Source organism: Episyrphus balteatus, chromosome 3 (genome assembly GCF_945859705.1).
Source record: "Episyrphus balteatus chromosome 3, idEpiBalt1.1, whole genome shotgun sequence".
NCBI lineage: Eukaryota > Metazoa > Arthropoda > Insecta > Diptera > Syrphidae > Episyrphus > Episyrphus balteatus.
Window position 1 is genome coordinate 130,241,418 of NC_079136.1, and position 20,511 is coordinate 130,261,928.

The window sequence follows — 20,511 nt, forward strand, 5'->3', positions numbered from 1 at the left end:
ATTAAAATATTTCAAAACAAAACAATGAGGGTTCTTCCATAACAGTACCGAGGAAGTATTTATATAGTTCAGTGTACCCATAAAAACGAGTAGACCGAATTCTCTTTCTCTAAATACAGCCCTATTCTGCTATTCGATCCACGTGAATCGAAGGATTCCATTTTTTAATCATATCAAATTGGTTTTGTAAAACTTCTAACTTTCGATTGCAAAGCGTTGTTCCCGTCTGTTTAAGAAATTTTAAAGAAAAAAAATTGTCTAGATTTAATTTTAACCACCTTTTAAACAATTCTTATTTTAGACTTTCACGTGAATCGAATAGCAGAATAGGGCTGATAATGTTGGTACATAGTTGTACCCACAGATACACAGAAGGAGATGGGAAACTTCTGACGTCATACTGATTTGCCTTCAAGCTCCGTCGGACATTTTTGGCTAAGTATGCGTGAAAAAATGGACGCTTTTGGTTAAGCATGCGTGAAAAATCGTTCATTTTTGGTTAGGTGTGCGTAAAAACACCGTGGCTACACTATGTGTGTTTTTCACATTTATTCACGAATACAAAAGAGATTACAACAACACGAAATAAACAAATGGGTTTTGGGGGGTAAAACGTACGAAAGTTTCCCATCTCCTTTGGGTATCTCTGGTTGTACCCATAATCAATGCTGACTAACGCTTAGTATTTGTCTTTCTGTTTATTTCTTTTGAAATATTTTGTTTGACGTTACAATTTGCACATTTTTTTCTGACATTATGGTGCAAGATGATAATTATTTGTTCACTCAAACCGGTTTGGAACAAGCTTTTGTGCATACCTATTGTACTGCATTAAAAAAAAAAATGTATACTTATTTCATTCTTTGGACTCGATATGCGATTTGACATTTGAAATGAGATAAATTGCGAAATTATCTCTTTTGGGCTATAGTGAAAACAGGCTATAACTTGATCGACTTTGAAACTTCATTAAAAAATCCGCTCTTAATGTTCTTACTTTTCTTTTTATTATTTTTTAACATAGGTAAGATTATAGGTATAGCTATGGCCATATAAAAAGAAGAGTCCTTTTTTTAACCAAAATTTTTGATACACTTAATAACAAAAGTCGTTTCTTTTATTCTTATTAATTTTCTATTATGATTCAACTTTTTTGAATTGTCCGTAAGCTTGAGTTCGAAATAAAAGTAATGCGCAGCTGAGAGTCAGAATCTTGAGCGGCAATTTCGAGCGAGGAGGTGGCATATTGCTGAGTAGCAATCCTGAGCCGCAATTTATAAAACCCTAAAAATGCTTAAAATTCGATGAGTAGGTATTCGACTCACACGCTAGAGTTCTAGGTTCGATTCCTATCAGCATATATTTTTTTAACTCTTAATAAAAAATTAAATAAAAATAAGCTTAATAGTTTTTCTTTTAAAGAAACTGTTTTATTTTTATTGAAACGCTGAGCGGTGACCTAAATTTGATAATAAACACGAACATTTTAGTTCATGGTCCTCAGTCCGATACATAGGCTGACAAACATTATCCAGAAAACCACATTATTAGACTTTAACATATTCTCGAGTAAAATTACCATGGGATAAAATCACTCGGGTATGTCTTGTCAACACCATCTCAGTTTTTTTTTTTATAGTGATTCATATTTTTAGAGATAGGGCTCCAGTTAATTAAAGAGCCGTATGAATTTTTACCTCGGAAAAATGTGAGCATTTTCAAATTTTCGCATTTTAAGGTTTTCGATGCTTCGAATTCTAATTCAAAATCAGAAATGTTCAAATGAGTTCACATTTTTTAAATTTTTTGTTCTCTTAGATTACCTAGTCATATTTTTATGCTAGAAATAGGTAAATGGGCACATGTTCTCTCAGTAAGCCTTAAAAAATAAGTATTCTACATAAAAAAGTAGTTTTAAATTTTTATTTCTTTAATGTCAAGACAGAATACAAAAACAAAGAGGAAATTGCACCAATACCTAATTGGTTTTTATAATTTTCATCAAATCCAAACGTAAATTGGCTGCATCAAAGCACTATATTTTATTCTTTTTTTTTTTACTTATATAAATTAAGGCGATACTTTCAACCGTCAAATAAGGAAGCAGTTCAATGCCAGAGTTTTCAATAATCAAATGAGAGGAATGAATCTAATTAGAAAAAAATGTAAAATCTAAAAACATCTACAATTTCTTATATTTAAATATTTAAACTCATGAAGCACCAGGTTTTAATGAAAAAGATAATTTAGGCCGAGAGTTATTTTTTCCCAAAATGACTTTTTGTTCTTCCTTGACACGTTTTTCTTGTTCTTTACGCATTTTCTGTCTTTCCTCGTCCATTAGACGTTGCTCTTCAATTATTGCTAATCGCTCTTCAGCCTATTGAAAAAATAAAAACAATTAAACTCTATTTAAACTATTTTTGCCACTTTACTCACCAATTTTCGCTGAGCTTCTTCGATTTTGCGATTATTTTCAGCAAGAATCTGCTCTAATTCATCTCTTTTCTGTTTTTCTTCTTCCTAAAATATATTTTTATATTTTAGTTTAAAAACAAAATATACTAACACAGTTAATTGTGCAAGTCGAATAAAACTAAACCCAAGTTTTTTTTTTTTTTTTTATGTAAAATACTTTAATATTTCCAACTAAGTATCTTAATTAATATCCAAAAAAAAAAATCAAATAGTTCTTATAACTCACCGTTAGACGTCCGTAAATAATTTTTTGATTAAATGACATTTTTTTTTTTATAAAAAGGGCTCATTAAAAATGTCAGTGATGTCCAGCATTATGCATTATATTTCTATGCTTTTTGGCGTTTACGACATGCTCTACAGTTTTTCTTACAACCAACTGAATCATAATGTGTAAGATTATTTTTATAAGTTTAAAAAAAAATAATAAATTAAAATAAAAAATGTTTATGGTTAAATTTCACGTTGGTATAGATTATTTTAGATATCACAACGCATTCAGTTGTTAAACAAAACAGTGGATTCGGTATATTGTTAATTTTAAAAATAAATGGAATAAAATCTAAAACATAAAAACTTTTGCAATTGGTTTGTATTTGTTTCGGAAATTTTTTTGTTCAGGTTTCCAGTCATTAATTTTTTGGCAAAAGTTACAACTAAAAATAAATTAAGTTTTACTTACATTTAACATTGTGCGGAACAGCTACCCCATTTTGTGTTTTTTTTTTTATTTGAATTGTTTTCTCAAAATATATTTTTATAATTTTCTCGCTCTTTCTTAAATAGTCTTAGGGCCATTTTTTTCACTCGGAGTTGAACATAACTTGAGAATTTTTATATTAAAAATTCTCAAGTTATGTTCAACTCCGAGTAAAAAAATGGCCCTTAAGATATGTGTTTTTTATTTACTTGGGCAATATTTCAGAGAGATTCTCAATAGGGTATAAATTGCTAATTCGAGACAGCCACCGAGAATTGTAATTTGTTTCTCCTTACACCAGCTTTACAAAAAAAGGGATACCAAAAATATTGCTGTTGATATAAAATCGGTTTCTATTAGGCTAGGCGCACACATGCAATTTCGATCCTTGTGATTCATTTTTGCGACTGAATAATCGCGCGACTAAAATCGCATGTGTGCGCCTAGCCTTAAAGCCCCGTACAGAGATCGTTTTTAACGCCACATTAAGATATGAGGCGCCAGTTTTTCTGGTAAATTTTCGAAAACAGCAACACCAAATGTGTTTTTTAAAGGCCTAAAGGTCATCGTATCGCATTGACAGCATTATTTTTGTACGAATACACTTCATGAAACTTTTTGGAGAGATTTTGACTTCCATTTTACGTCAGAGTAAATGCGTCGAATGATTTCGTTGACGATGCAATCCTAGCTTAGGACAGGTTAAAAAAGAGCCTACCAATATTTAAAACAAAATTAAGTTTTGCTTGAACTCAAAGCGAAAACATTGAATTGTTAAACATTCTTCATCCAGGGACAACAGTTGAGCTTACCAGTTCTAGATTTGTTAGACCCAAAATGTAAGTTGATGATTTATCAACACGTTTGTGTCTGGGAGAAACGCTTTTCTAAATATGGAAATTAAATTCAGATAATCCAGAAAACGAAAATAACTTTTGTTTTAATTGTTTAAGTTTTCTTGTTTATCTTAATAAATTTCTATTGCAAGACAGAAAAAGTTGGTAATGCCTCGGACTCACTACAGCTGGTATCGATACCATGGTATACAATTTTATCTCCGTCATTACAGATAATACGTTGAAACAGTATGCAAATCTTCATCCATACCGATACCATAAAGTACCAAATCTCTGAAGTCTATTAAAATGTATTTTAAACATTTTACGTTCATGAAAGTATTGCATTTTTCGGTTAGAAAGCATTTAGTAAACCTAACTGATCGAAAAATTTTAGTGCAAGCTCTAATTTCTAAAAACTAATTTCTTCTTGGTAGCTGTGTTTTGTTGGTACTCAGTATTTTACATTTGATGCAGTATATAAAAACAAATGAATACTTTCATTTATTATTAATAATCCTTTATTGTTGAAGGCTCAAAAATGTATGAGTTTAAAAATTTCTCTTTAAACCAACAAATAAAAAACTTTTGTTTATCCTTACCAATCATTTGTTGTTGTTTCTCATGCAAAATTTTACTGAGCCAAATACTAAGTTACCAAACAATTACGGCTTGTATCTGACGTCGTACTAGACAGCCACTTTTAACCAAACCTAACCATAGTCATAATCTGCACGGAATTATTTTTTTTCTCAAAACTGATGAGGTACTAGATTCCATTGTGTCGGCTTTGGTCTCAAATCTTTTGAAAATATATTTTTTCCGCCTTCCGACATTAAGTACAGCCATTTTCATCGTGCAAATATTACTAAAATTTAATAACTTAAAATACCTACGTTTTCGGTTTCTATAAATATTGTTTTGGCACCGAAAAATAAATTATTAAAATTGTATGCAAACATTTATATTAGTCAGTAGTTTGCATTACATCGTTCATAACGATAAATATTAAAAACAAACTAGTAGTTACTAGGATTGCAATATATAATAAATAAAAGAATGTATGCAGGTATTTTTTTTTTTTTTTTTTGAATTAATTTTTTGTATATAAAAATAGTACAAAACCCACCTCTCGTCGTTTTTCTTCTTCACGAATTTGTTCCCTTCGTTTTTCCAGTTCGAGCATCATTTCATGTTCCATATCTTTTTTGGCCGCTTCAACACGTCTTATAACTTCTCGTTCAATTTCTTCTTTTCGCTTTTCTAATTCCTCTTCAACACGTTTTTTAACTAAAAGTTCTATTCTTTTGGCTGCTTCTTCTTCTATTATCTAAATAAATAAATCATATTTTCATCAAAAATATAATAATAAACAATAAAATGTTTACACAAATGTTAATATAAAAAAGGAAATGAGTATAAGATGGACTATTTTGCACAAAATGTTTCAAGTTACTCGCTAAATTACAATTTATTTTGATAGAATTTTCAAGATAAATAGGCCGGCAATAAAGCAATTTGGAATTAAAATCCTATTAGAAATCTTGATCGAATCAATTTCAAGCAAAGTTAAAATTACTTCAGACATCCAGGCTAACAGCCCACGTAGTAATGTATTGACTAAAGATTGATTTTTCAAACGTGAAACTTTCGTTTCTTTTTTGATAGAAAGTGAGACTTTTCTCAAAGATTTTTTATTATCATATGGGTACTCCTAACATTTACGAGAATGATTGAAAAAAAAGATTGCTAAATAAGAAAAATAAAAACAATAATGTTTTACGTGAACAATGTTGTTACTAATAAAATAAAAAGCAAACCTTTTGCTCAGCCTCCTTCTGTCTTCTTTGTCGCTCCATTTCGGCAAGTCTCTCCACCTCGTCAAGCTTCTTGGTACGTCCTTTTTTCCTCTGACGACGTTTTTCATTTGCACTAGATGCATAGCTGTCCGAAGATGAAACCGACAAGGAGCGTTTTCTGCTAGTAAAAAAAAAACAATAATAAAAAGTTAAATGAAATTGTAATTTAATATAGTAGATATTTTTATAATAAAACAAATTCTATTATATACTTTATTTTATTTGAATTTCTTTCACGGCTTCTATCTCTGTGTCGACTATGAGAATGCGAACTTCTCTCAGATCTATCTCGGTCTCGGGATTTGCTCTTGCGTTTGTGTTTACTTTTGTGATGTCGTCGTTTGACTGGTGTTCTCGACCTAGATCTTGATTTGCCCATATTGATTTTTATGAATTTTTTTCTTGTCTTGTTTATGTATTTAATTATAATTTTTGCATTTAAAAACCGACAAAATTTATTTAAAGCATATTAAACAAATAAAAATGGCTACGAAAAGAAGTTAATGTTGAACTGTCATTTAAAGGTGTTGTCAAAAGCATCGGTTTTTAACGTTGTGATGTTGGTATGCTTGCGAGGGATATTTATTTGGGAAAAATTCCCTTGGAAAAAAATAGTGTTCATGAGTGAAGAGATATTTTTTTTGTTTTGTTTTGTATGTATTTAGTTAATTTTTTAACTTATTATTTTTAAGGGATAAAATGGATTTTATGATATAATTCAAAAATGTTTATTGGCGATAGGTAAAGTTCAAATGCGCTACCGGTGGTCAAAACGAAAACTAATTTATCAGGACGGAAGAAGCTAGCATACGACATTTAACTTTTTTTTTTGTTAAGACTTTTGACACGGACGCCATTTTTAGAAATACAAAATGTAAACATCCGTCCTGTTAAATTAGTTCAAAGTTGTTGAAACTACGGCGCTAGTAGTATAACAGCAACAAGAAAGCTTGGGTAGAAAATATTCTATATATTGTAAATGTAAACGAGCAATATTTGTATGCAAGAATCGCAAGAAAACAAGATAACTGAAACAAAAATCAATGAAAATGCTTGTTTCAGTGAAGGACCAGTTTTTTTTTTCAATTAGACTTTTTATGCATTTATCTCTGTGATTTCTCTCTCTTTCTTATAGGAATAATAGGTAACACAAAAAACAACGGCAACATTTTTGCATTGTTGTATTCAGCGTCTTTGAAGTAGAATTTAATTTCTTCGAAGTAGGTAGAGTTTGACATCTAGCTTTAAAGGTCAATCCGTTTTGAATACATTTTTTACTAACAATTGGCATCATTCAGTACCGTAATTTCATTTAAATTTTTTAAGGACCATTTTGTTTATTCATGGTTTAGCATCGGGTTAAAATTTTTTACAAGGTTTTACTCATTTGGTGTTTGTACATTCAAAATTTAAAATGCGGTTTATGAGTGATTTACAAGTGGTTTTCCCGAGATTTCAAAGAGTAAGACCAAGTAACAATCAATTACGAGTTAAATCGAGGTTCATTATTGTTAAAACCTTTTCTTTTTAAGGCATACTAATGTTTTTTTTTTTTTTTTTAACTGTTTAAAAATTTTATTTCAAGAGTTTTTAAACAAAAAGCTTCAATATTCTTCCTAGCAACTTTTACCGTAAGAGCAATTCGTGCTTTTTATTTTTTTAAATTGGGGAATGGTAAAGTAAAAATGCGCGGCCTGGTGTCAAAATGTCAACATGTGAATTAAATGTCAAGTAATGTCAAATGAAAAATCGATCCGCCATTTTTTACTTACAAAATGTAAACAGAAAACGATTTTACAATTCTTACAACTAGATGGCGCTGAGGACACTACTTTACGTGAACATTACACGCATTTCTCCAATCCGTAATATATACCGAATCCTGAAGATCAAGATCAAAGAAGTCAACAAGAAAGTTGAATTAGACGATGCGTTTGAAAATTTCGGCAAACAAGCTTGTCCAAACATTTTCAATCTGATTTTTTGGCGCGTCTTAATAAGCAAACGTTGTTCATTGTCGTTAAAACTTAAAATAACGAATTGCAACTAAAGCCACTGAGATATTTTTCTTTTACCGCAATCAGAAATAGGGCTTAACGTTAACAAAATTCCTGCGTGGGCTTGATCTTTATAACTTTAGGGTCGAAACATTCCATGAAGTGTGCCGGTATGTTCAGTTAATAAGCAACTGCTGCTACTTCCGGAACAGTGTTTTCTTAGATCAAATCTAAACATGAAACTTTATTCTGTGTCGATAAATTGGAAATATCAATGTCTTTTCATTTGCGCAGCAAAGTGATCTTTGATATTGAAAAGATTATAATGTAAATATGTATGTAATGAATCTATCCGGCATGTATATATGACAAGAGTTTGGAGGCCAACAGACTCCAGCAGCGGCAGAAGTCTTTTGAAGATGAAAAAAATAAATAAACAAATAAATATGACTATACAACATAACAAGTGATCCCCCGCCTTGCTCTTGTATTGATCTACCCGCTTTAGCTCTGATGCGGAACAACTAATTTTTTTTTTTGGTTTGCTTTCATTTCACAAAACTTCAAGTGTACCTCTATATTTGGTCCGTTCGAAATGGTGAAAGTATAGGTACTCTTAGAGGGAACCAAACAACATTAGATTGAATTAATCAGATCATTGACATTTAATTGCTTAATGAGCTTAGAAACGCCTTAAGGGCAATATTATTGGTATTTCTAGAACCAATTTAAACAGAAAATATTGAATAAGCAAAAGTACGAGTTTCTACCTGGATTAAAAATTGGACAAAAATTGATACTTTGATGTAGGAACAAAAACAATTAATTGAGAAAGATCTCTGCACACCAGGTGCTAGAAAAAAAAACTGGACTTAATTTGGAAACGAGTTTAATTTATTCTAGACATGTATAAATAAAATAGCAATTGAAAGTGCGAAAGTGATATTGTAGAAAATTCTTCGACATTAAAAAATAAAATTTTTAAAAAGGTGTTTTCAAACAAAACCAACTTAAAAAAAATTATGGAAATTAAGATATTGGATATTTGTAGAACGGTTTTCAAAACACAAAAATAAAAAGCTTTTTTTGATAAGTTTGTTTAACTACGTTTACGTTTATCAAGTCTAAACAATAACCAGACTGTTTATGAGTTTTTATGCATTTTTGTTGCAAATTAATTCATAGAACTATCCCGCGCCCATTGGAATATGCAGGTTAATTCTTCTCTTAAACAAATTCGCCGCAATAGTATTTATAATAGTATAGTAATGTTTTCCGTCATCAGTTTTCGTTTGAGCCCAATTCTCGGTAAACTGTTTTTACTCAATACTATACATAACTTTCTTCTTGTTTAACGCTCTTGTTTAACTCTTTGAATATACAAAAAATATATTACATAGATAATCGGGCACAAAGGTATTTTACAGAAACTTTTATTACTATCATAATTTAAACTCAAATTTAGTTTCTTTTTGGGGAGAAAATATCTACGTGTATCCTTTTTCATCAGGACAGGGTAAATATTCTAAAACATATTTAAATCCAGTTCGTACCTACATTTCGGATAACTATATCTTATTATTGATTATGCAATATCCAACCCGTTTAAATTTGACATTCCTTAAACCCATTTCACCATATCTGACATCGTCTCCTGTGTTCCTGATTTTAACAATTGATTAAAATAAACTTTGGTCCTCGTGGTTGTGCGCTGAATTTAGAAAATCCCCTTATACCACCACCAGAAGCAATAAGGGTGCATAAATTTACGCTTCAAATAAAATACTATTGAAAAGTGGTAATAGAGAGGGCGGATTTGATTTAATATGTGATTTAATAGTACGTCAGCAACTGGGATTAAGCTATTATCTTACATCGCCGACGACGTCGTTGTTCACCATATTTTTTTTTTCAATTTGATCGAAGGGAAGTTAAGTCAAAGGGGTATAACTTAATTCATGTAAATTCACAAGTACATATACAGTATAGGTAATAACTTCTGGTAGACATTTAGGTGCTTAAGGTCCTGCATTTTCAATTTAAACTTTGTGTGACATACGAATTCAGTTTCAGTTGAAAAAAAAAAAAACAAAAACAGAATGTACAAAAATGAAATATAAGTAATTTAATCACAAAGGTAATTGCTGCTTTGCGGTTAGAAATCCTCATCTAACTTGTTGTGGAATTTCAAGGGATTTTGCGGTTAACGATGGATGGAATCTAGCAAAATGTAATGTTCAAGCAATATAACTCAGATTTCTTGGTCTGGTTTTGTTGCTTTTTTCCCTGTTGATAGCAATTAAGTTAAATTGATCGAAAATAAAGCATTATTTATTAACCACCTTTTTCTGATGAAGGTAGGTGTGTTTTTCTTTCTAGATGATTGCATGTAAGTGTCCGCGTCACCACAGATTCTTAAAACGTCAGTTGGCAAAAGACTTAAGGGTGAATTTAAGGCTACCGTAATTATTGGATATTACATTTCCTTGTGGTTGTTGCTTAATAAAATAAAAGATTTTCAATTGTGTGTGGAGATAAAAATTTGCTTATTTATCATTTCATTATCATATTAAAAAAAAAAAATAATGTCCCCCAACTGCTGCTTAAATGACCATGATTTGTTACCACTATAGCAAGATTCGCCCATCTATGCAATTACTAATTTATCAGATCAATTGTGGCAACGCACATTTCCTTAAACAGGATGTTTAGTCTTCTGAATACATGAATATTTAATCGAACTTAACGTCCTGGATTAACACATTCACACTCAAGTTTCAGGGGTAAATTGTGTAAATTGTCTGGAGTACACACCTTCTATTTATAAAGGCGGCGAAGTTTGGTGCTTAAATATTATTTAATATACCTACATACATTACATATCTATGTTGTATGTACAAAGACATATTTCTATATATTTAGGTATAATGTAGACAACAATTAGTTGGTGATGTATAGTAATTTATTGAAGTTACTCCGGGTGAATTTATTGTGCATGCAATTTATTCGAATGCTACGTATAATTTTCATTTATCGATTGATCTTCCAACAGGTACTCATTATCTTAATGGAAACAATTGCACAAGTAAAACTGTATACTATACAACATAAGAAAATCATGAGAAATAATTGAAGGACTTGTATAGGGAAGTTTGTAGATGAAAATGGAAACTCGTAAGCGCGAGGTGAAATGGATTCCACTAATCGCTGAAAAGTGCTATTAGGTAATTAAAAATAAGAGAAGGATTTTATATTCAGAAGTCGAAAAAGTGGATAGGTCCACAAAAACATTTTTTTTAGAATAAATCAATTTGTGTCTAAGAATAAGGGGCAACATCATGGAGGTGGAAGTTTAAATGTTCATATTTTTCACCCTCAAATGTAAGTTTAAATTAAGAATATGAGTTAAGTAAATGGCAAATGACATATTTTTATATTTTTCGAAGAATTTTCTAAACTTAAACAAAAAAGATTAATTCCATTAATAAATTTGTTTTTATTTTGCGTTTTACTTATGAGTAGAACAAAATTCCACGAAAAACTAGAACATTTTTAGGAAAATAAGAATCCTTGAAAAAGATTGCTTAGTTTCAATATATTCAAATGTGTTTTTTCCCATTCAAATTTTAGTTTTCAGGTTATAGAATCTTTTCCAAAATGATTTTCGAGTATTTAAATGGAATAAAAAATGAGACTTTCTTTCACAACAGTGATTGCATATAATGGAGACTTCTATTAGATATCTACTGTTATCTATCACTTTTCTTTTATATTGTTCTAACTAAACAAAAGTCTCTGGACATAAATTTCTGCATTTTCTTAATTTTTCCTCCCAGTACTCAATAAAATTAAGCTTACCAATTTAAATGCATAATTAAGTTATTTGTATAAATTGTCTGTTACATTGCACCTACATAATCAAACAATTTTTTTTTTCTTATTGCAACAGTACGTAAGTTATTAAAGGTTACATTTTTAGTTCGACTTTCGATTAATCATTAAAAAATATTTTCCCTTAGAACACATTCACTCTTTAAAAATTATTAAAAAAATAATAAAAAAAAAATAATATGTTTTTCTCTCCATCCTAAGAAATCACTCCATCAGTTAATGCACACTCATTCACGATTCACATCAAATCATCATCGGCATTGATTGAAGTGCAGCGGTCCTTTTCAAAGTCGACGTAAAGTCTGTCCGTTCGTTCTCAAAATGAGTCATCAGATATCATAACTATCGATTTAAGAGTACAATTAGATCCGCCCATCGTTTTGATTGCAACTCAATGCCAAGAAAACATTTGGGTAAGGCCAACAACAACTACGGTCTGTGTTGGTCGTTCGGTCGAATTGAATATTTATATTTTCTTTTACTGCTCTTATGTGCTAAGTTGAACTTGTTGTCCAAACCCATGTGAAGTATATGTAAAGCAAGGGCCGATCGCCGAACTCTGAACAAGACAAGAATTCGAAGCTTTTGTTATTAATCTGTTTCTATCTTTTTTAAATGTGTGTCGGTTACATGTTATGATTTCGAAAAAAAAAATGTATTTGAATTTCATCATAATGTATGTATTGTGTATATAGCGGTATCTGAAACGTAACACTACAAATGCAAGAAAATAATGTTGGTAGGTATATTTGGATTGTGAATGTTGAATCAATAAAAAAATCTGTTTTGTTTTTCAATTAAAATTACATTCAATTGAACTTACCTTCTCGTTTTCTGTTTATAATAAAATCCATCTTCACAAGGCATCCACTTTGTTTAAAAAAAAGTTTATATCCATTTTATTCCATCTTATATACTCGATTAGCAGTTTGGGAAAAAATTCTCTCATATTTATTTATTTTAAATTAAATTGAAATTATTTCCAGGGATCTGGGTAATATAACCTGATGAGTTTCACAAATTTTCGGGCAAAAGTGTCAGACGGAACATTGTCAAAAATTCAAAACAATGTCAAAAAACCCTAGTTTTTCAATGTTCACATGAGCCGTTGTATTTGAAGGTGGTACAAGTTTATTTTTTCATGTTTGGACGTATTAAAGGGTTTGCGATTTTAAGTTTTCAAAAATATAGGTGATGCCTTTTAGATTATTTAAATGTCAAATTTTAAAATGCAATTAAATTCATCAAAATTCTCAGAGAAAGGTGACGGTTTTTTACCCCGAAATGGACTTATATCTACGACTTTCATCAATAATAAAAATTGTAAAAAATTAAAAAAAACTTAAGTATAAATCCATATTAAAAAAAATAAATGTTTAACTCTAATTAGATTTTTTAAGTTCTATAAGTAAAAATAAATTTAAAATAACTTATTTTTATGAATAATCAAGTTTATTAGGAACTGATTTATTTATTTATTTAGGGCCAATTTTCAATAGTCAGATAAATCTCAGTTAGAGCTTATTCCTAGGAATAAAAGTTGTTTTTATATTTACATTTATTTTTCTAATAGATCCAATTTATTCACACTCAATTAAATTTAAAGTCTCCATTAAAATTGGGAAATTTTAAATGTACCTAATGGATTGTAGTCCTTAAAGATTAGTTTTTTGAACAAACAATATCCGAAAATCATCTCTGTGAGTCAAATAGCTTCCACGATATTGCTTTCCACACATCGTCAATTTCGTCGGAATCGAAAAATGTTTTAAATATTAAATTAAATTAGTTTTAGTTATTAATTAAATATAATAATTAAAAATTAGTTTAAGTATAAATAGTGCACTTTGTTGGGAGTTTCGACTTTGAAATTTTGGAGCGCACAAATTTGACATTTCATCGAATTTATTCACTTCTCGCATATGAAACTAAAGTTTTGTTTGGTTGAACATAAACATAAACATCAGAGCTATGTTCGATCTAGCGATATGATTCAAATTTATATGTTGCGTACGAGTAAATGGGCCTAAGAAAATAAAAGTTCTAAAATGTCGAAGTTGTTTTTTAACTTTCATTCTTAGTTGTTTACTTACTCGTATAAGTATGTAGGTACCTTTATTTGTTTATTAAATATTGGAAAAAGTTTTGAAATACACTTTCTTATTACTGTCATGTTACAAGCCACAACAAATTATTTATGTTATACCTAAAAATGTACCACAAAAAAGTAAAAAATCTTTATAATTAAAAGTAAAAGCTTTTAATTCTTAAACTATACGCTCATTAACGTCTTTTTAGTCCATAGATTAATAAAACCTACTATATTAAAAATTTCCATTGCTAAATGTATTGCCTCTTTTTTTTTATAACTGTAAAAAGTTTTAAAATTTTTAAACAAATTCAAAATTATACAAACACATAAAACATATCTACATCCAATAAACCATAATATATCTAACCTCGAGTCTAGAGTTGAGTTATGCACCCATCAACTTAAAAATTATACCTTAACTATAGTGTTAAAACAAATTACTTTTTTATGTTAAAGCATATTTCCACCCAAAGTGTTTTCAATAAATTACCTACATCCAAAGCAAACCAACCGAATCTCGAATCTGTATGCCTATTTCCTATGCATACAGTATACCGCACAATAAACCCAAAATTAACTCTTAACGGGTAAATCTACACCTGGGCGATAGGTGACAACTTAATTTCTCAAAAAAAAAAAAAAAAAAAAATGTAAATATATTAAAGGAAATGAAGATAAACCCCATATCACAGCATACCGTTTATTTGCATAGCATCGTTCCTCTTAAAATATAAGGCCCAAGAGCAGTTCCATGTTTATAAATGCGTATATCATCGAACTCATTTGAAAGTCCAAACATGGACCCATAACTCTTGCTTCCTTTCGCTCGACGCATATTTTCTACTTCTATCTTAATCTCAAACCAAAGATATGTATGCCCAGTAGAAAAACACAAAAAACTACCCGCTTACTTCAAACATCAGGCATAGTTAAATTCCTATATAGCGCATACTCCGACTGTTAATGATACTCCAATAAATCACTTTGAAAGTGACATATTGACCCGAGCGCACGGTCAATAAATATGTTTACCCGGAGGTACAAACACCCATGGAACAAGCTGTAGGCCATCCAACGCAGAGATCGAATCGATCTCCAAAAATAAAAAAAACTAATAAAAAAAAAAAAATAAGACGACCCGAAAGGGGGAAAAAAAACATAACAAGGTCCACTTGTGATAATGGAATATGGAGAACGTTCGAAAGATAGAAGAGTATGCAAATCAATTTAAAAAGTAAGAATCTCAAAGAAATTGAGTTATTGAAGGATCATTGAGAATTGATAGTGGCATTCGGTATCGGTATCGGAATATATCGATGACGATAATATAGCCACCGCGTGCCTTCACATTTCAAGAAATTCCGTTGAAGTTGGCACACTTTTGTCAAGTCGAGTAAAGTATACCTATGAAATACCCGTTATGGTGTTATGATCATCTCGAAACTTTCATTATTGCCGTTGACAGAATTAATATCATGGAATATTTTATCATTTATTATGTTTTGTTATTATGATGTGACATGACGTCACATTTTCTGTGATTCTGTGGTATAATATCACAGGTTATTCTAGCATAGGTATTAGCTTGTGCCGTGCTGTCACCTTTGATGCGTGGTAATGGTATAAGAATTCAGCTTCAAAAGAACAATGTTAATACTTCTTTTAAATGCACGCAATCTGCTACCAGTCCCTTCAGCATTTTGAATGTCATGAACTAAAATTTACTATAATCAGAACATCACTTGGTCGTTAGGTTTGCTTTTACTAATTTCACGCACGCTTTCAGATAAGAAAACAAAATTTGCTTCAGATCAGTGACAAGATAAGTGGGTGGCCATAACCGCACTGAACTAAATTAATTCAATATTATCTTCTCGTAACGTTAAAGTAAGTAGGTAACAAAAGTGGACAATGTTGTCTTAAATGAAAATACAATTTTTAGTTTAGATTAAATTGAAATAATAAAAAATAAGAAATGAAGATTATTCAAAAACAAAAAAAAAACTGTTAAGCCAGCCAATAATTTATTCTTTTAGAACCAGAATGTTTTTGTTGTCATACAAGTTGGATTTTTATTGACATTTTAAATGGTCGACACTGTTAAATTTTTATAGCTGATATTTAAAGTCTTAATTTTATGTTTATTGATCATTATAATAATTTGTATCACTGCATCAGTTGAAAACTACACGCGATTATATAGTTTTATTTTTTAAATTAATAAGATACACATACATAATACTTTGATAATTTATATTTCTAATTAATTCTAACAGTTTGTGATGTGATAACTATTATAGCTGTTGTTCTTTGTTGTGGCATATTACACACTATACATATACATATCATTATAAGTTGCGTTCCTTTGGGAATATTTATCTACTGCTAAGTACTTAAAGCTGCTTTGAACTACTTTTTCAATATAGCAAAAGTAGTTCAAAATTGTTTTAAATACTAAGCAGTAGATAAATATTCCCAAAGGAACGCATCTAAATCCAATCTAAGAATTGATGTCTTAGCTCATGCATTAACAAAAACAAACAAAAATTTAGCTTTAATATTTACTTTACATTTTTTGTTTTCTTTTTCTTGACGGGACTATAATTTTTGCAGTGGTTGAAGGTCTAAAAAACTGTTTTTATTCATTAAAAAAAGATTTTTTGGGGGTGGCCTTTAAATACAAATATAGTTTCGTGAAGCCAGAACTGCGGCCTCCAAATTTTTGAACCAAACTAGTCTAATTCGTTTTTCCACCTTTTGTCCATGTTTGTCCAACTTTAAAAAAATTTACGGAAAATTATATTTTTTTAAAGGAAGTCTGCAAAATGAAAAAGCGCCTAAGACACTAAAATTTTGAGATAGACGTATAAAAACAATTGCAATCGTTTGACCAACCCAAGTTCTTTAAAATACAAAAAATCACCGTTTTTACCGTTTACGAATTATACAAAATAGATATCATTTTTTTTCTAAAACTCAATACCACATCGAGAAATTGATACCAACCAAAAATCATTGTTTGTCCACCCTACCTACGTTTAGAAGATATTCAAAAAACAAAATTTGCTCTAAAAAATTCAAAAGTCCTCAAAATTAAAAAAAAATCCAAACGTTTTAGCACTTAAACGTTGAAAAAATAAGAGCTCTTAACTGCATAGATACGAAATAAACACATCATCATGTTTTTTTTTTTTATGTTTTTAATTTTTATGAGTTAAGGGGTGAAAAGAAAACATATAGTAGTATACTATTTGAAGGGGTCACTACAAAATTTTGTGTATTTTACAATTTTAACGCAAACATTTTTATTTTATTTAATTATAATATAAATATAAATGAAAACATTTTTATCTATACAATTTATATATTTACTTTTTTTTAACAACGTACGGCTTATAGTCCAGTAATTTTAGGTTTTATCTGCGGAAAAATTCCTACTAGGCTGAATTTTGGTATACAGCTTAATGATGGCTTTATTATGAAGATGTGAAAAATCGACATTGATATCGTGTCCGCGTTAAGAGTTATAGGGGTCAAAAGGTCACAAAAACTGGTTTTTCACGATTTTCAGCAAAACGGTAAGTCTTATCAAAAAATTTTCAATGCAAGAATTGTAGACCAGATTATTATATATAAAAAGTGTCATGACACTTTTTTTCCTAAGACCCACCGTTTCTTAGGTATAACGATTCAAAAAGTTGAAGTTTAGTTGTAATCGTCATAATCCTATTCCTGAAAAAAAAACTCCTAACTGAAAAGTTCCTGAAATTTCATTATTTTTTTAGCTTGAATTTCGTTCCTCAACTGTTAAGAATATGGGGAAACCAAAAAAAAATGGAAATTTTCACCATTTTTCCGATTGGGGCCCTTCTCCCGAAACCATTTCCCTGGGAATTTTTGTTTAGAATATGTCTGAAAATATACAGGGTGTGCAATAGAGAATGAACAACCCTAAAACGGCTTATAGCTACACTTATGATTGTTCTTAAAACAGATAGAAAAAAGTTCTATCGCAACCAGTTCATAAAATATGGACTTTTTTTCGTTCAGTGTATTTTAAATTTTATCATCTTATGTTTTCTTTCACTACAACCACGAATGAATGAATTTTATTTATTTCTTTTTTTTTATAATTTTCTACAATAATTGGATGAGTACATAAACACTTTAAAAATTTCATAGCTATTGCACATTTTCGTAAAAAAAATTTTGAAATCTGTTTTTTGATGCAAAATGTAAAAAAGGTATTTTATGAAAAATTTTAAACACCTGTGGTATAAAATAAATCTATAGAAACCTAGGTGGCCATCTTTCTTAAAAATATTCTCCTTATACCAGAATATTTTAAAGAAAGTTGGCCACCTAGGTTTCTATAGATTTATTTTATACCACAGGTGTTTAAATTTTTTCATAAAATACCTTTTTTACATTTTGCATCAAAAAACAGATTTCAAAATTTTTTTTACGAAAATGTGCAATAGCTATGAAATTTTTAAAGTGTTTATGTACTCATCCAATTATTGTAGAAAATTATAAAAAAAAGAAATAAATAAAATTCATTCATTCGTGGTTGTAGTGAACGAAAACATAAGATGATAAAATTTAAAATACACTGAACGAAAAAAAGTCCATATTTTATGAACTGGTTGCGATAGAACTTTTTTCTATCTGTTTTTAGAACAATCATAAGTGTAGCTTTAAGCCGTTTTAGGGTTGTTCATTCTCTATTGCACACCCTGTATATTTTCAGACATATTCTAAACAAAAATTCCCAGGGAAATGGTTTCGGGAGAAGGGCCCCAATCGGAAAAATGGCGAAAATTTTAATTTTTTTTTGGTTTCCCCATATTCTTAACAGTTGAGGAACGAAATTCAAGCTAAAAAAATAATGAAATTTCAGGAACTTTTCAGTTAGGAGTTTTTTTTTCAGGAATAGGATTATGACGATTACAACTAAACTTCAACTTTTTGAATCGTTATACCTAAGAAACGGTGGGTCTTAGGAAAAAAAGTGTCATGACACTTTATATATATAATAATCTGGTCTACAATTCTTGCATTGAAAATTTTTTGATGAGACTTACCGTTTTGCTGAAAATCGTGAAAAACCAGTTTTTGTGACCTTTTGACCCCTATAACTCTTAACGCGGACACGATATCAATGTCGATTTTTCACATCTTCATAACAAAGCCGTCATTAAGCTGTATACCAAAATTCAGCCCAGTAGGAATTTTTCCGCAGATTGGGCTTAAAAATGACTAAAATGACTGGGCTATTACGTGTAGGTGCTAAAATGTTTATTTTTTTTTAATTTTTCAGTGCAAATTTTGATTTTTGAATATCTTCTGAACATATAGGTTGGACGACGGTTTTTGGTGTATGTAAAGAACTGGAGGTGGACAAACGACAAAAGTTTGTTATTTTGAAATAAAGTAATTTTTGATGATTTTAGAGGACTTTGAAATTTTCAGTACATTATGTACACTGGGGTGTATGCGTAACTTTTGTTGGGAATTTTGAGGACTTTTGAAATTTTCAGTATGAAATTTGTTTTTTGATTATCTCCTTCACGTAGGATGGACAAACGACGATTCTTAGTATATGTAGGTATGTAAAGGACTCATATAAATCATACATTATTCTTGAAAACTTTAAACATTATGTATTTTTAAAACTCCGTATTTTAAAATACTCAAAAAAATTGGTTTTATATTAAACAAGTACGCGATTTCAGCTTATGTATTAAAAGAATTTTGGAACACAGTATTTTTACCAACAAAAGTTTTGAAGTAGGTACACAATATTGTATTACAGTGTTTTGGTCATACTTTCAGAATTTTTGAAAAACAGTATTTTAAAAATAAAAAAATGACCCATATAGCAGTTTGACCTCAACCCACAAAATTTTTTTCAGAATAGTATTTTCGAAATTTTCCCGGGATAATTGGATGCATTACAATAAAGTCAAATGAAAAGTTAATACAAATATTATAATGTAAACCATCAAAAAAGCATTTGAATATTTTGTTCAATTTAAAGTGCCTACAGAAGCAAATTACACTACATTTTTATGTAGTGCAATAAAAAATAATGCGTAGCTATGGTTAAAACTAAATATTGGCTCGTTACAATATAATAGCTGCAATATAATTTACCTAATCAAAATAATAGGATTAATTTATATCTGTTTACCGCATGTGATCAAGATAAAAAATTTAAAGCAACGATAAATGAATCTCTTCTTGGAAATTCAATGTCAAACGAGGACGGGCGACCGACGCGACGGACGACGCACCGCATGCATTTACATTTTATATGATTATCTGCCCGTGGCCGCATGTGGGCAGCAAGTGTGCTACGCAATACGCAAATATGAATCAACCTGATGGCAATTCATTCTCAGGGATAAATCTTCAAGTGCTAACTACATGACAACAACAAAGTACTCATAAAACGACCAAATGGAAAACCTACACCATTGAATGAACCAAACCAACCATCGGCGTCGTCAACCGTTGCGTTGCGCATTGGGTTAGTCTAAGTCGTCGTATAAAGAACTTACTTTACACGGACAGAAAACAGCCAACAGAAGAAAGGACCAAACCAAACCAAACCAACATATAAGAATTTATTGCCGAAGGTTTACTCTGCAGACGT

General features: G+C 30.1%; 2 protein-coding genes across 6 annotated transcripts in view; one reads left to right on the forward strand and one right to left on the reverse strand.

Moving 5' to 3' along the window:
• LOC129916374 (uncharacterized protein DDB_G0287625-like) overlaps nucleotides 1–20,511 on the forward strand; it is a 145,987-nt gene that overhangs the window by 2,248 nt on the left and 123,228 nt on the right. The window lies entirely within an intron of this gene.
• On the reverse strand, nucleotides 2,167–6,406 carry LOC129916377 (UPF0430 protein CG31712). Of its 2 annotated transcripts, none has more exons than XM_055996269.1 (5): nucleotides 6,086–6,406; nucleotides 5,835–5,991; nucleotides 5,144–5,344; nucleotides 2,440–2,523; nucleotides 2,167–2,380 (listed from the first exon to the last, which is right to left on the reverse strand). In XM_055996269.1, exons 1-5 carry the CDS (start codon nucleotides 6,250–6,252, stop codon nucleotides 2,213–2,215), a joined length of 777 nt encoding a protein of 258 aa, XP_055852244.1. In that variant the 5' UTR covers nucleotides 6,253–6,406; the 3' UTR covers nucleotides 2,167–2,212. The 2 variants fall into 2 exon arrangements, with proteins under 2 accessions (XP_055852244.1, XP_055852243.1); XM_055996268.1 differs by having other exon boundaries at nucleotides 5,835–5,994.

What these genes read in the sequence shown, in the direction of transcription:
- LOC129916377 (XM_055996268.1), bottom strand. Translation starts at nt 6,252, where the DNA reads ATGGGCAAATCAAGATCTAGGTCGAGAACACCAGTCAAACGACGACAT. An exon ending in AAGAAGAAAAACGACGAGAG is followed by an intron (nt 2,524 to 5,143) that starts GTGGGTTTTGTA and finishes AATATATTTTAG; the next exon opens with GAAGAAGAAAAACAGAAAAG. An exon ending in AAGAAGCTCAGCGAAAATTG is followed by an intron (nt 2,381 to 2,439) that starts GTGAGTAAAGTG and finishes TTTTTTCAATAG; the next exon opens with GCTGAAGAGCGATTAGCAAT.